Source organism: Rutilus rutilus (assembly GCF_951802725.1).
Source record: "Rutilus rutilus genome assembly, chromosome: 7".
NCBI lineage: Eukaryota > Metazoa > Chordata > Actinopteri > Cypriniformes > Leuciscidae > Rutilus > Rutilus rutilus.
Window position 1 is genome coordinate 47,958,844 of NC_140221.1, and position 15,844 is coordinate 47,974,687.

The 15,844-nt window shown below is 39.5% G+C and overlaps 1 protein-coding gene across 5 annotated transcripts in view; it reads right to left on the reverse strand.

Moving 5' to 3' along the window:
• Positions 1-1,425: 1,425 nt before the first annotated feature.
• The window catches only part of LOC311294460 (phosphatidylinositol-3,5-bisphosphate 3-phosphatase MTMR3), a 29,738-nt gene continuing 15,319 nt past the window's right edge, over positions 1,426-15,844 (reverse strand). For 3 of the 5 annotated variants that reach the window (XM_084415368.1, XM_084415366.1, XM_084415365.1), the window contains 8 exons: positions 15,492-15,677; positions 14,828-14,998; positions 13,933-14,066; positions 12,699-13,437; positions 9,879-9,983; positions 7,426-7,511; positions 4,342-4,368; positions 2,512-3,887 (listed from right to left, as the gene is read on the reverse strand). In XM_084415368.1, coding sequence (XP_084271494.1) covers positions 3,701-3,887; positions 4,342-4,368; positions 7,426-7,511; positions 9,879-9,983; positions 12,699-13,437; positions 13,933-14,066; positions 14,828-14,998; positions 15,492-15,677 — 1,635 coding nt within the window. In that variant the 3' untranslated portion in view covers positions 2,512-3,700. Of the gene's footprint in view, positions 1,854-2,511; positions 3,888-4,341; positions 4,369-7,425; positions 7,512-9,878; positions 9,984-12,698; positions 13,438-13,932; positions 14,067-14,827; positions 14,999-15,491; positions 15,678-15,844 lie in introns of those variants that run through there. The other 2 variants (XR_014628057.1, XM_084415367.1) reach the window with 2 other exon arrangements.

Genomic DNA, 15,844 nt, shown 5'->3' on the forward strand with positions numbered 1-15,844 from the left:
CAACATCAAACTAAATATATTAATTTTACATCCATAAACCTTTACTTTCATATGAAAAAATGATGATAAACTCCTTTTTATGCTGCAACGGTTCATCAGTGAGTGGCAGCAAAGTGAAATGTGGACACTTTTCCAAACCCTCAATGAACTTTTGCTCTACAAACACTAAGATGTTTTAATTTCAGGATTATTGTGTGTTTATGCATGTGTAATGTGTGTGTGAGTGTATGAAGAAGGCTAAATGTATTTTACAGAAGTAATTTAAAACAAATTAAGACATTTCAACTAATATTTGGGGGAAATAAACAGCATAATTTCATGTGTAAAGCCACAGTTCACTTTCAGAATGCAAAAGGTGTAACAATTTAGTTTAAATGGTTATATATTTTTTTTGTTTTTTTAAATATCTGAAGGGAAAAATGTGTATTTTGACTCAAAACACAAAAAAATCTTTTAAACTTAAATACTTTAAACGTAAGTAACATTAATAATGACACTGACGTTGTATCGAGAGGATCAATCCTCACATAAAAATATTGATATCAAATGTTGTAATTGTCATGTGAAAATGAATGGGCAAAATAAAGAGAGCTGATATTGACAGACAGAAACTTATTACAGCCATTTATTATAATGGGTTTATGTGAAGATTGTTTTAAGTTTGCTTAAATTGAACGTTTAAGCCTATTAAATGTTTAAAAAAATAATGACTTTCAATCATGCTGTAGATGCTGGATGCCTTGAATTACTCATTTCATCCCCATAACTTCAGTTTACTTCATTATCCATAACTCATTTATTCTAAAAATCATGAGTATCAAATATGATCATCAGGCTTTTGAGGAAGGTTTATTAGTTCATCTCTCAATCATCATTGTATTGCATTATATGTTTTAAAACTGCAGAGCTTTGATCATAAAACTAATCATTTAAATATCATCTTACTAAGACATATTACTAGCAGATATTTATATGCATTTTATGCAAGAATCTGCTTTACTGTTATAAAGATATCATTGATTTACATTACATTTACATCACTTTTTCTCCATATAAATATCAGCATATGAACCAAATTCCATATTTTTGTTCCGGTTTGAGCCTCGGAGTAAAATTATAAAATGGAGCTGTTTTGTCCTTCATGTTCTCATTATATGAGCCACAAAAGCAAACTTTTTTTTTTTTTTTTTTTTTTATCTAAAGGTTCAATAAACTTACATAAAAAATCAAATAAAACAGATTTCTCAGGTTATTTCATATGTCAAGCTTTAGGGTTAGTAGGAAACCAGTAGTCAAATTCTCTATAGAATTCAGATTGCACATTTTCAGCCAGGACTACAGGTTCATTAACTCTAAATCAACAAGTTCATCTTTTTTTAATATTTTTTTAAAATCACGAGCATCAATGAAACTCAGTCTCGTGCCTCAGGTTGGCAGTGTGTTGTGCTTTAATTTCATTCACGCAGACTCCATAAGCGACAGCGTTAGCAGCTCATACAAACCCTGTCCAACATAGAGAGGAAAGACAGAAGCATTGCATTGTGGGAGATTTCATCAGGGCAAACACAACCAGACAGCAGACACGTTTGAGATGGTCGTCACACAAGGATCTTTTCCATTATCGTCCCGATCCTGTGAGTATTGCTCAAATTCGTGAAGTCCGTCAAGCTTTCATTGCATTGGCTGTACATGTGACATAATATACATACAAAGTTCATATACACAGATTCAAGTGTGCAAAACTCCTCTTGGTTTGTGAGTCCGAAGCCGTGTGTCCTACAGGAATAGTTCAGGGATATTAAAGTTCTGTCATCATTTCCTCAGCCTCATGATGCTTCAAACCTGAAGAGCGTCTGCAACAAAAGGACGGTGAGCCAAATTTTACTTTCGGATCTCATTTGCATACACGTTCTATTCGTCTATCATAGTGCATCATTTGTATGAACTATGTATATGATTTTTTTTTTTTAAGCATGTTCATAAAAAATCATCAAAACGAGATCAGGGATGCACAAAACATTAAGAGGAATGTTTTGTTTTTTTTAAGATTCTGAAGTCTTAAATAATCCTTAACTTCTTAAAGTTCAGATAGCCTCCAACTTGTAATATCAAGCATTACAATATAACACTAGTGACTAACCCCACATATGATGCAGATCATTATTAATATATTCCTAGCGATGTGCACAAGTTCTCTGAAGTGACACCATTGATTATAATGTAAACACAGATTGGTCATGATTATGCATGACGTGACTTTGAGTAAATTCGAAATTCAGTATTTAAAATGCAGCATTCGATTTGATAATCGCACTATATTGTGATTTTAAGTTTTATTTTGATTAAACATTTATTTATATTAAAGGAGCTGTGTGTTGAATCCAGGAACTCTTGTTATTAGTGATTAAAAAATATTTACATCAATGGTCTACAATATAATTATACATACATATCACAACAATCCTCTATTCAAAACTTTGAAAAAATTTTTTTTTAAATGTAAATATTTTTATGTGGGATAAAATCAGATTCCAGGATGGAATTCCACTGATTCCCGGGAACGTTTGCGCACCTTGCACTTTTGCACTTTATTTGTTGAGCTTTTTGGCCTATATTCGTGTGCGGATCTTTTTTCAGATTTTGGATTTCCTTTTGGATCTACGCACCGGAAGAGGTTCGGGACTAATGTTTAGCGTTACGCCTTTCCATCCCCTTGATCAACTTCTTTCTTACAAATATTTTGGTGAATCCAGTCGCTGGATTGGGATCCACAGAGGAAAGTCACGTCATGTCATGCTTTAGATGTGCACTTTGGTCATACAGAAGCACATGAGAGTGAGTAAATGATGAGCTCTCGATCCCGATCCCTCCAGCGCTGGCGTTGAGCCGGTTCTACGTGTATTCCGGCTGGGATGCGGCTCAGTTGGAGCTGGCGGGGATAGGGTTCTCCAGCTCTCTGTGTGATCCGGCTGGGATGCGGTTGGGATCTGGCTCAGTTGGAGCTGGCGGGGATAGGGTTCTCCAGCTCTCTGTGTGATCCGGCTGGGATGCGGTTGGGATCCGGCTTAGTTGGAGCTGGCGGGGATAGGGTTCTCCAGCTCTCTGTGTGATCCGGCTGGGATGCGGTTGGGATCCGGCTTAGTTGGAGCTGGCGGGGATAGGGTTCTCCAGCTCTCTGTGTGATCCGGCTGGGATGCAGTTGGGATCCGGCTCAGTAAGAGCTGCCAGTGATGGGGTTCTCCAGTTCTCCGTGTGTTCCGGCTGGGATGCGGCAGGGATCCGGCTCAGTTGGAGCTGGCGGTGATGAGGTTCTCCAGTTCTCCGTGTGTTTCGGCTGGGATGCGGCAGGGATCCGGCTCAGTTGGAGCTGGCGGGGATAGGGTTCTCCAGCTCTCTGTGTGATCCGGCTGGGATCCGGCTCAGTAAGAGCTGGCAGTGATGGGGTTCTCCAGCTCTCTGTGTGAAACGGCTGGGATGCAGTTGGGATCCGGCTCAGTAAGAGCTGGCAGTGATGGGGTTCTCCAGTTCTCCGTGTGTTCCGGCTGGGATGCGGCAGGGATCCGGCTCAGTTGGAGCTGGCGGGGATAGGGTTCTCCAGTTCTCTGTGTGATCCGGCTGGGATCCGGCTCAGTAAGAGCTGGCGGTGATGGGGTTCTCCAGTTCTCTGTGTGTTCCGGCTGGGATGCGGCAGGGATCCGGCTCAGTTGGAGCTGGCGGTGATGGGGTTCTCCAGTTCCAGGTCTGCCGGCGGGAGCGCGGGAGGAACGGATGAGGGCCGGAGGTGCCCGACACACGTCTGACACACGCGGTTCGGCTCGCGGAGCTGTTGACTCGCTAGCGCCACCTTCTGGTCACAGCAGCTCGAGCAGAACACATTCCCACAGTTCCTGCAGCGAAGAGAGAGAGAGAGGAATTAACACTTCTAATGTTCATAAAGTACTTAAGCTTCACATATACACTCCCAGTCAAAAGTTTTAGATCGGTAAGATTTTTAATGTTTTTAAAATTAGTCTTTTGCTTCTATTATTCAATTATAATATTTCACATTTTTACTGTATTTATTTGTATTTTTAATCAAATAAATGCAGCTTTGGTGAGCAGAAGAGACTCTTTTAAAAACATTAAAATTCTTACCGATCAGAAACTTGTGACTGGGATTGTAGTAATTCATACGAAATGGACTTGACTTTGAGTCACTGGTGTGTATATCTGCAGTAAAATCTCTAGTGTGAGAACAAGCATGAGGACTGAGACGCTACAGTGGAGGACGATGTGAATGAGTGTGTGTGAGAAGGGAAAGATGGATGGACAGACAGAAGAAGAGGAGAAGGAAAGTCTCACCAGGCCTCATCAACCGGCTCTCTGCCACTGCAGCAGAACGAGAGAGAGAGAGAGAGCGATCAGACAACACTCACACACACTGCTTCCAACTAACAACTGAACACTTTATGCACTTCGGCTGTTTATATACTCGACAACTGTGTTTTGGGGGCCTGAAAATGAGCACATTTTTTAAAACGATACCGTCATTGTCCCGAAACTACAAAAACGTGCATTTATGAAAACGGTGATGCGCATGTGTATTACGTGTTTACAAAGTGACATCGCCATCTACTGGCCTGGCAGGAGAATACAGCGTTGTCGTCTGTATGTGAAAAATGCGAAGGAAAAACTTTTTTACGTTTTAAGTACATGGTTGTCATGTAAACGAACCCTCAGATTCATTCAGTGAGCCGCTGCGCTTATCAAGTCAAATAGAACCTCATATTAAATATTAAAATTAATATACATATTTAAAGTCCCCCTTTAGTCAATCATTCCCTTAAAAAAAATGACATATTTAAAAAAAAAAAATTTTCCTTAAAATAATTCATGCCTTAAAATATCTGGAATGTAACTCGACACCCTCGCCTCATTTAGTATGCGTGGCTCTATGAATATGCAAATGAGCCCCGCCTCCACTCACTCACTCAGCTCAGAGATCCACTGGTTGACGATCACACGTTGATCTGATTGGTTACAAGGTAGTTTGTGACGTCAGAAACACCAGCGATTTCAAAGCGTGTTTTTGAGACTGTCTTTGGTTCACTGCAGTTTTAAGGAGAAAATACTCAGCAATGGTGTCGACTTATGAACTTACACATGCTTTGTCTTAAAGCGGATTCAAAACACCACATAGACACATAAACTACATTAAAGGCTGGATTTACACCACAGGGGGACTTTAAATGAATTAAACCAGAATTAATTTTGTGATTCCAGAATCCACTTTTTCAATCAAAGTTGTTGACGGGCTTTTTTGCATTTTAATTCAGATTATATCACTTTATAACACGGTCTCATTTGTTAAGATTAGTAAATGCATTAGCTAACATGAACTATGAGCAGTATATTTTACATCATTTATGAACCTTTATTAATGTTCATGTTAGTTCACAGTGCATATTAATATTAACAGATACAAGCTTTGATTCTAATGATGCATTAGTAAATGATGAGATTCAGATTAATAAACACGGCAGAACTATTGTTCATTGTTAGTTCATGTTAACTAATGAGACCTTATTGTAAAGTGTTACTGATTATTTTAAGAAATAAATAAATAGTTAATTCAATTTAAATTCGGTATAAAGTTTGGCAAGGCCCTTAAAAGACGTTACCCAGGGTTCAGTGCGGTGTGAAACGCTTTAAGGAATATTCCGGATAAGCTCAATCCACAACATTTGTGGCATAATGTTGATCACCACAAACTTTTAAAAACACACACAGAAATGGAGTTACAGTGAAGCACGTACAATAGAAATGAATGAGGCAGGAAAGGATTTAAAAGCAGAAATGTGAAGTTCAGAACTCAAAGCTTCCTCGTTAGTCCAAACACAGCTTTTACTGAAACCAAGCTCAGAAAACAACTCGTTTTGGATTTCGTCACATTATTACATCATAGTGTGACGAAAGACCGCCTCTTCAGAAGAAGGTCGACGCCCACTTCTACATCATCACCTTTTTAGCCCCGCCCACTGATTCACACGCGTCATCTAGCAGTGAACAGGATTATTACAGCAACAAAACCACAGAGGATTACAAGACTTTATTGAAGCGTGGATGAACTTTATTTTGAACAAAGTTCCGGTTAGATCGCTTCGTTTTACTGCGGATTCGTTTTTAAACATGACCGTTCAGAGAGACTGAATAAAAGCTGATGCAGTGACGACTACACTGGACCCGACAGTAACGTCGCAACACACACGTGTGAGTAACCGTGTTATACCATGTGACTCAGTCGAACTCAAGAGCTGTGATTTGCTGTTTGCTTCAGCATTCATGGGGTTAAAGCGTGGGATTCTGGGATACAGGAGAAAGATCCGCTCCACTCGCTGTAATCCTGAGTAAAAGCTGCAGTGAAAGACTTCTTCTGTTTTCTCATCAGTAAAGCTGAATCGCCCATAAGAACCACAAACGATTCATTCATAATTCTGTTCAAAACACCGTAAATGATCATTCCTCAACTATAACTGCTGTAACTTCAAGTACTTAAACTTTATTTAAAGATTTATAAAGCACATGTAATACGCATGTATGTTTCACATTGTTGGGAAACGTAACGAGATATTTTTCAACATCGAAATCTAATAACGGGGACACAGAAAATTATTTTAATATGCAAAACTGTTAGCCAATCACAGCAGTGGGCGTTTACTTCCCCGTCTCGAATGAGACGCCCATCAACACTCAGTGTTTGAGAGAGAGGGTCAAAAACAGGATAGAAAACACATTATTAATTATAATCTAAATTAAGAGGTTTTTGATGTTAAAATATTATAAGTGGAGCTCAGAGAACATTAGAAAAGAAAAGAAAAATGCAGGTCATGACCCCTTTAAACAGAAAAGGTTGATCAGTGATTTTTCACACTAAAATCATATTGTTTACACTGCAAAAAGAAATGCTTTTCTTACTCAGTATTTTTGTCTGGTTTCCAGTCCAAATATCTAAACATTCTTAAATCAAGATGCATTTACTAAAGTAGTAAATTAAAATGATATTATAAAAAGATATTATGTCTTGTTTTCTGGGGAAATAAATCCAAATGAAGTGAGTTTTTGCTTTAAACAGCACAATTATCTGCCAATGGGGAAAGAAAAATAATCTTAATTCAAACGGAAACAATATTATTTTTCTGACCCCGTTGAAGATCATTTTGCTTGTTGAAAACAAGACATAATATCATATGGCATTTTACTCATCTAGTAAATGCATCTTGATGTAAGAATTGTTAGATATTTGGAACTAGAAACAAGACAAAAACACTGAGTAAGAATATCATTTTTTGCAGTGTGTGTCTTGTGGCTGCACTAGTGAGTGTTTTAACGCTGAGCATTAATGAACGTGGAATATTCCTGTAATTCCCGAGTGTATCCGGGTCTCACCTGCAGTGATGCTTCCTCGCCAGCCAGAATGTCCTCTCGCAACCATAGCAACGGGACGCCGGGTGATCCGAGTACCACTGTGTCACCTGGACACAAACACAAGAAGTCAACACACCAGTGTCGGGGAAAGGTACTTTGAAAAGTAATGCATTATAATATTCCATTATTCCCTTAAAAAGTAACAAATTGCGTTACTTAGTTACTTTTTAAGAAAAGTAATGCGTTGCGTTACTTCTTTTTTTTCTTTGGCTTGTTTTTTTTTTATCACAAAAGTTATATTTTTGGGCAAATGTAAAGACACTTTCACACCAAAAGTGAAATAACACGCCTCAGGATGAAGGAAATGCAGATTCACGCGTGTACAGTAGAGGGCGCCGCTCAAACAAACCTTCAGCTGCTCTTATTCTGGATAATGGAAGAATAAGATGCAGGAGAAAAAAGACTTACTTTACCAATTTAAAAAAAAGAAAATCGATAGTCCTTTTTGCTTATGGTGTAACTGAATCATCGAAGGTCAGAAGCAAGTAAATGCATAAAAATGTATGTATTATGTAACATATTTAGTTATTAGAGGTTTGCATAGTATTCTGCATTTCACTGATTTTATTCATTTTGAGGAATATTGAATCTTTTTTTGTGCAAGTGTAGAGTAAATGCTCACATTTAGTCTAGATCTACAATAACCATCATGTTCACACACACACACACACACTCACTCACACACATCTGCACTTATGATTTGTCTCAAATTGAGGACAGGAGAGCTGTCAGTCAATAAATGGGAAAACAAAGTAACTTGCGTTACCAATTTGAAAAAGTAACTCAGATATTTTTATGTAAATTTTAAAAGTAATGCGTTACTTTACTAGTTACTTGAAAAAGTAATCTGATTACATAACTCAAGTTACTTGTAATGAGTCACACACAACACTGCAACCAGAGGTGGACAAAGTACACAACTTCTTTCCTTGAGTGAAAGTACAGATGCTACTGGTCAAATATTACTCCGTTACAAGTAAAAGTTGTAAGGACCAATTTTTACTTCAGTGAAAGTACAGAAGTACTCGTTTTTAAAAGTACTTCAGTATCAAAAGTAAATCTCAAAAATTCCAATCTCAATGTATTGTTTTATTATTGTTGTATGTAATACAGTACTCTATGCCTGCCTACCCTCATATCAATATCAGTAGTGGGATTGAATAACTCAATAACGTCCACAATGGTGCCCTATTTAAAGTTTTTGGGCTTTCAGTCTGAATATGTTAGCCTTACTGCTATCTATAAGCTAGTGTGCTCCAAAACAATGACAAAATTCTCGTTTAGAAGACCAAACCCAAAGTTGAAAATGAAAATCGGTTTGATGTCAGAACCCGACTTTCATTTCCAACCAAAAATGCCACCAAAATCATCACTGACTGACTTTACTTCTTTCTACTCAAGGACCTTGACAGAAATGTAGTGGAGTAAAAAGTATGATATTTGTCTTTCAAATGTAAGAAAAACTAATTCTCAAGTACAGTACAGATACTCAAAAAGTGTTCTTAAGTACAGTGCTCAAGTAAATGTACTTTGTTACTGTCCACCTCTGACTGCAACACACTTTAACCATCTGCTTCACTGACATTACCCAGACAGCAACATTGTGTCGGTCCACACGTACCAGATGTGGGCCGGATCTGAGCCGACACACTGTTGCTGTCTGGGTGAGGCCCTGATATACTCAAAATACTCGCTTAGGGGTAAAAAGACGTTTGCAATACAGTTGCAGCGATTATACTGTTAATGAGCATCCTGACGCCGCCCACATTTAGATGAATATGTAAATTTGTCTCATTAAAATAAACAATGCCAGCGGTGAGAAAACAGCAGTTCAGAAAGGTTCAGTTTCTACTGTAAAGCAGCTCTCAGTGTGTTCATGTTTTTACTCGCGTCTGATCCTCGACGGACTGAACAGGAGAAATGAACCTGAGAAGATTCACACCCCTAAGAAGGCGGAGCTTCAGAGCCACACCCACCTATTACATCATCATCACGCTGACCAATGGGAGTTCAAAGGCGTTTGCCAGTTTAAAACAAACTTTTTCTAAAAACAAACAAACATCTAAAAATTCTTAAATCAAGAAGCATTTAATATTAGATTGCCATCAGATGTTAAGTCTTGTTTTCTGAGTAAAAAAAATCTAAATGAAGTGAGTGTTTGCTTAAAACAAGCAAAATGATCTGCCAATGGGGTCAGAAAAATAATGTTTCCGTTTGAATTAAGATTATTTTTCTGACCCCATTTTGATTTTCCCCCCAGAAATCAAGATAATATTGTATGGCATTTTACTCCTCTAGTAAACGCATCTTGATTTAAGAATGTTTAGATATTTGGACTGGAAACAAGACAGAAACACTGAGTAAGAAAAGCATGTTTTGCCGTGTGACGTCCGTTCTCTCCCTGATCCGCTCACCTCTGCTTCCCGTTGTCCGATCTGTTCCCAGCTGGACTCGGACAGGAGATCAGTGGCACCACAGCGCTGTAACTCCAGGTTATTCTCCCCGTCTGGAAGAGACGTCTGTGGCCCAGAGGAGAAGAAGAAGTGTTAGAGCTGCTGAAGTTAATGAGATTAACAGCCTGTTTACACCAATAACTATAACGATAACTTTAATCACTATAATCACGACTACCGGACAATGATAACTACAATTATAACTATAATGTTAACTATGATAACCACAATGTTAACTATAATGATAACTATTATAACTTTAATGACCGACAATACCGATAACTACAATGTTGTGCAATCTTGACACAAATTATTATATAAATTCATTATGAACAATGTATCACTAATTATTGACAACTGTGGTAAAACATCAATGCTGGGGTTTTAAATCTTTAAGTGGCAACAAACGGCCCCAGTTTTGGCTTGTTTGCGTTGTGTTTGTGGCCTGATTCCATTGTGTCGTGGCCTGATTGCGTTGTGTCGTGGCCTGATTGTGTTGTATCGTGGCTTGATTTCGTTGTCTTGGCCTGATTGCGTTGTGTCGTGACCTGATTGCGTTGTATCGTGGCCTGATTTCATTGTATCGTGGCCTGATTGTGTTGTATCGTGGCTTGATTTCATTGTATCGTGGCCTGATTGTGTTGTATCGTGGCCTGATTTCGTTGTATCGTGGCTTGATTTCGTTGTCTTGGCCTGATTTCGTTGTGTCGTGGCCTGATTTCGTTGTGTCGTGGCCTGATTGCGTTGTGTCGTGGCCTGATTGCGTTGTGTCGTGGCCTGATTTCATTGTATCGTGGCCTGATTGTGTTGTATCGTGGCTTGATTTCATTGTATCGTGGCCTGATTGCGTTGTGTCGTGGCCTGATTTCGTTGTGTCGTGGCCTGATTTCATTGTATCGTGGCCTGATTGTGTTGTATCGTGGCTTGATTTCATTGTATCGTGGCCTGATTGTGTTGTATCGTGGCCTGATTGTGTTGTATCGTGGCTTGATTTCATTGTATCGTGGCCTGATTGTGTTGTATCGTGGCCTGATTTCGTTGTATCGTGGCTTGATTTCGTTGTCTTGGCCTGATTTCGTTGTGTCGTGGCCTGATTTCGTTGTGTCGTGGCCTGATTGCGTTGTGTCGTGGCCTGATTGCGTTGTGTCGTGGCCTGATTTCATTGTATCGTGGCCTGATTGTGTTGTATCGTGGCTTGATTTCATTGTATCGTGGCCTGATTGCGTTGTGTCGTGGCCTGATTTCATTGTATCGTGGCCTGATTTCATTGTATCGTGGCCTGATTGTGTTGTATCGTGGCTTGATTTCATTGTATCGTGGCCTGATTGTGTTGTATCGTGGCCTGATTTCGTTGTATCGTGGCTTGATTTCGTTGTCTTGGCCTGATTTCGTTGTGTCGTGGCCTGATTTCGTTGTGTCGTGGCCTGATTGCGTTGTGTCGTGGCCTGATTTCGTTGTGTCGTGGCCTGATTTCGTTGTGTCGTGGCCTGATTGCGTTGTATCGTGGCCTGATTGTGTTGTATCGTGGCCTGATTTCGTTGTGTCGTGGCCTGATTTCGTTGTGTCGTGGCCTGATTTCGTTGTGTCGTGGCCTGATTGCGTTGTGTCGTGGCTTGATTTCGTTGTGTCGTGGCCTGATTTCGTTGTGTCGTGGCCTGATTGCGTTGTGTCGTGGCTTGATTTCGTTGTGTCGTGGCTTGATTTCGTTGTATCGTGGCTTGATTTCATTGTATCGTGGCTTGATTTCGTTGTATCGTGGCCTGATTTCGTTGTGTCGTGGCCTGATTGCGTTGTGTCGTGGCTTGATTTCGTTGTGTCGTGGCTTGATTTCGTTGTGTCGTGGCTTGATTTCGTTGTGTCGTGGCTTGATTTCGTTGTATCGTGGCCTGATTTCGTTGTGTCGTGGCCTGATTGCGTTGTATCGTGGCCTGATTTCATTGTATCGTGGCTTGATTTCATTGTGTCGTGGCCTGATTTCGTTGTGTCGTGGCCTGATTTCGTTGTGTCGTGGCCTGATTTCGTTGTATCGTGGCTTGATTTCATTGTATCGTGGCCTGATTTCATTGTATCGTGGCTTGATTTCATTATATCGTGGCCTGATTTCGTTGTGTCGTGGCCTGATTTCGTTGTGTCGTGGCTTGATTTCATTGTATCGTGGCTTGATTTCATTGTGTCGTGGCCTGATTTCGTTGTCGTGGCCTGATTTCATTGTATCGTGGCTTGATTTCGTTGTGTCGTGGCCTGATTGCGTTGTGTTGTGGCCTGATTTCATTGTATCGTAGCTTGATTTCGTTGTCGTGGCCTGATTTCATTGTATCGTGGCCTGATTTCATTGTATCGTAGCTTGATTTCGTTGTCGTGGCCTGATTTCATTGTATCGTGGCTTGATTTCATTGTATCGTGGCCTGATTTCGTTGTTGTGGCCTGATTTCATTGTATCGTGGCTTGATTTCATTATATCGTGGCCTGATTTCGTTGTGTCGTGGCCTGATTGCGTTGTGTTGTGGCCTGATTTCATTGTATCGTAGCTTGATTTCGTTGTCGTGGCCTGATTTCATTGTATCGTAGCTTGATTTCGTTGTCGTGGCCTGATTTCATTGTATCGTGGCCTGATTTCATTGTGTCGTGGCCTGATTTCGTTGTGTCGTGGTTTGATTTCGTTGTGTTGTGAACTTATATTTCCTTTTTAAATTTCGCTGTGCTCTACCATAGATTTACCATCACTAAAGCGTTTCAATATAACATAGGAAGTGCATAGAGTAGCGAGTGTGTGTTCCTCACCAGCTTCCCGTTGACGTGCAGACGGCTCCAGAGCTCCTGCACCTGTTTCTTCAGCGTCTCCACCTGCAGCTGATGCCCCGCCTCCATCTCTCGCAGGCGCACCTGTACGGCGTCACTGTGAAGACTCAACCCGTCCTGATTGGCCGAAAGCGGATGAACGGGATGCTGGGAAGGTGAGCAGACGCCGTTGAGGGTGTGGTTCGGACTGGAAGAACTCTCCATGGAAGATTGGCTGCTAGATTCTGAAGCATCATGGGTAGTTGTAAAGGGGGCGTGATTATTTAAATCTAAGCCGTTTGATAGCAACTCACTGTTTTCGTTAGAGCAAAGAGGATGCTGGGATTTAGGTGGGTGTTTTTCAGTGGAAAGTTCCACAGCGTGATCTTTACTCTCCTCTGGTGATCCAAACATTTGGTCCTCACTCTCAAACTTATCTGGAATATCGAAGGCAGGCGTGTTATGTACAACTTCTAGCTTCCTGTGATCCTCCTCTCTCACTTCCTGTTCCATTTGGCTGTCAGTCACAGAAAGCTCCGCCCCCTTTAATGCCTCAGAGTCGCTGGTGTTTAAGCCGAGTCTCGGATCGGGACGGCTCTTGTCCGGTTCTTTCGTCACACTCATCATCACGCTCAGACGGTCCTGCCACTTCTCATTCCTGCTGGGATCGCTGCTGCGGCGGGTCGGGGTCAAACCCTCACACGATGTGTGCAGATCGTCGTACGACCGAGTCTTTGGTAGCCTGCAAAGAAAACACACCACAGTTTGAGCTACAGGAACGTTTAAGTGGAGAAATGAGTGAAAAGTGGTTTTAAGTGGAGAAATGAGTGAAAAGTGGTTAAAGGCTGAAACTTAGAGATGCACCGATATCAGAATTTTGGCCGATACCAATAATTCTTTATATTTGAAAGCCGATAACCGATATTTTGAACCATAAATCTAAATCCAAATTTATATATAATGTTTGAGAGCCTGATTACAAAAACAAAAGTCTCACCATTAAAAATCCATGTCTCAAACACACAATTATAATGTTCTCATGATCATGTTCTGTAGCCGATATGACACACTTGCGCTGCACATGCTGCACTGAACTGTATTTTCCTTTTTTGTAGTGATTTCAATCATATTTCAAGCAATTGAAATAATAGGGTCAATTGGCCAATAGGGTTAGGGTTAGTCATCCCTACTGAAAATGTGTTCAGACAAGGAAACGCATAAGTCACGTGTCATTTACCTGCTCACAGGTGAGGCTGAGGGGGCGGAGTTAGGCACACATGACTCGTCAGAAGGCGTGGAGGGGGCGGAGTTAGGCAGGTAGACGGCGCTCCATAGCATCAGATTCCTCACGTGACACACTGGGTGCAAAACCTGACGGAGAGATTCCTAGTGAGGCTGAGTTTACTTTATCAAAAATACAGTAAAAATAGTGAAATATTATTCCAATGTAAATCAGCTGTTTTCTATGTGAATATATAGTAAAGTGTAATTTATTCCTGTGATCAAAGCTGAATTTTCAGCATCATTACTCCAGTCTTCAGTGTCACATGATTCAAACATTTATGATTATTATCAGTGTTGAAATTATCAACTTGTTGAAATAAGTTTTCTGCTCGAAATTTTAATATCACTTCTATATTATAGTTTATTAATATTTTTGAATTTATTTTTATTTTATAGTGTTATTAATTTTGATCTTGTCATTTTTATTAGCTGTGTTTTTTTTAAACGTCTATATAAAATGTATATTTTTATTTCAATTTTAGTTATTTTAGTACATCAATTTAAACCAAATGAGATAAAAATAAACTAAAATAAGTTTTGAAATGCGAGAATATAAATTATATATATATATATATATATATATATATATATATATATATAAAATTTATATAACATAATTTATTATTTATATTTTATTTTCTTTGATTTTATTTTATATTTTATTTATTTTTATTTAATTGTATTTATTCATATTTTATTTTATTATATTATTTTATTTTATTTTAATTATATATATATATATATATATATATATATATTCTAAAAAAATGTTTTGTTTTTTTTTCAAATAGCTAAAGTGTGTAGTTAACCCTATAAGCCCTCTATGTGAGCCGGGCCAGCAGACGTACGGTCTCAGAGCGCGGTGAGTAGAGGATGTTGAGGAACGAAGAGGTGTCCGGTCTCAGGAGAGTCCAAACCGAGCACGTCTTCTCCTGAACACACTGATCCTCTCGCTCCTTCACACTGTTGCACAGGAACGTCCCGAACAGACACGAGTACGTGTGCTGCGCTAACTTCACCTAAAGGCACAAACACAGCCCTCGTTGTGATGCACTGCAAAAAATTACATTCTCACTCAGTATTTTTGTCTTGTTTCCAGTCCAAATATCTAAAGATTCTTAAATCGAAATGCATTTACTAGATGAGTAAAATACCATAAGATATTATGTCTTGTTTTCTGGGGGAAAAAATTCAAATTAAGTGAGTTTTTGCCTAAAACCAGTAAAATGATCTGCCAATGGGGTAAGAAAAATAATCTTGTTTCCATTTGAATTAACATTATTTTTGTTTTAAGCAAAAACTCACTTAATTTGGATTTCTTTCCTCAGAAAACAAGTCATAATATCTTATGGTATTTTACTCATCTAGTAAATACATTGATTTAAGAATTTTTAGATATTTGGACTGGAAACATGACAGAAACACTGAGTAAGAAAAGCATTTTTTGCAGTGTGTATAAAAGCATGCATGTTAATCTCAACAAGCGCTGATCAAAGCAATGACAGTGAGTACCAGAAAGGCCTCGTTGAACTCGAAGGAGCATGGGAACTGTCTCTGGAGCTGATGAACGCAGTCGAGCCACTGCAGGAACACAGGACAGCGCTCGTTCACGTCGTACGCGTTCTCACCGTGACCACAGCGCTCGGCAAACTTATGGCCGTAGTCCAGCCACTCGCTCTCGACCAGCACCTGGAAACCCTGCGCAGACCAAAGCAAACTCTTCATCTCAACCTTCAGAACAGCAATGCGCTTCACTCTCCATTCCAGTCAATCAATCCAAAACTCAGACGCAATGATTCAAAAAAGTCCCAACACAGCTTTTTTATTTGTACATAAATGTTGCTCTTTATTACTATACTATATTA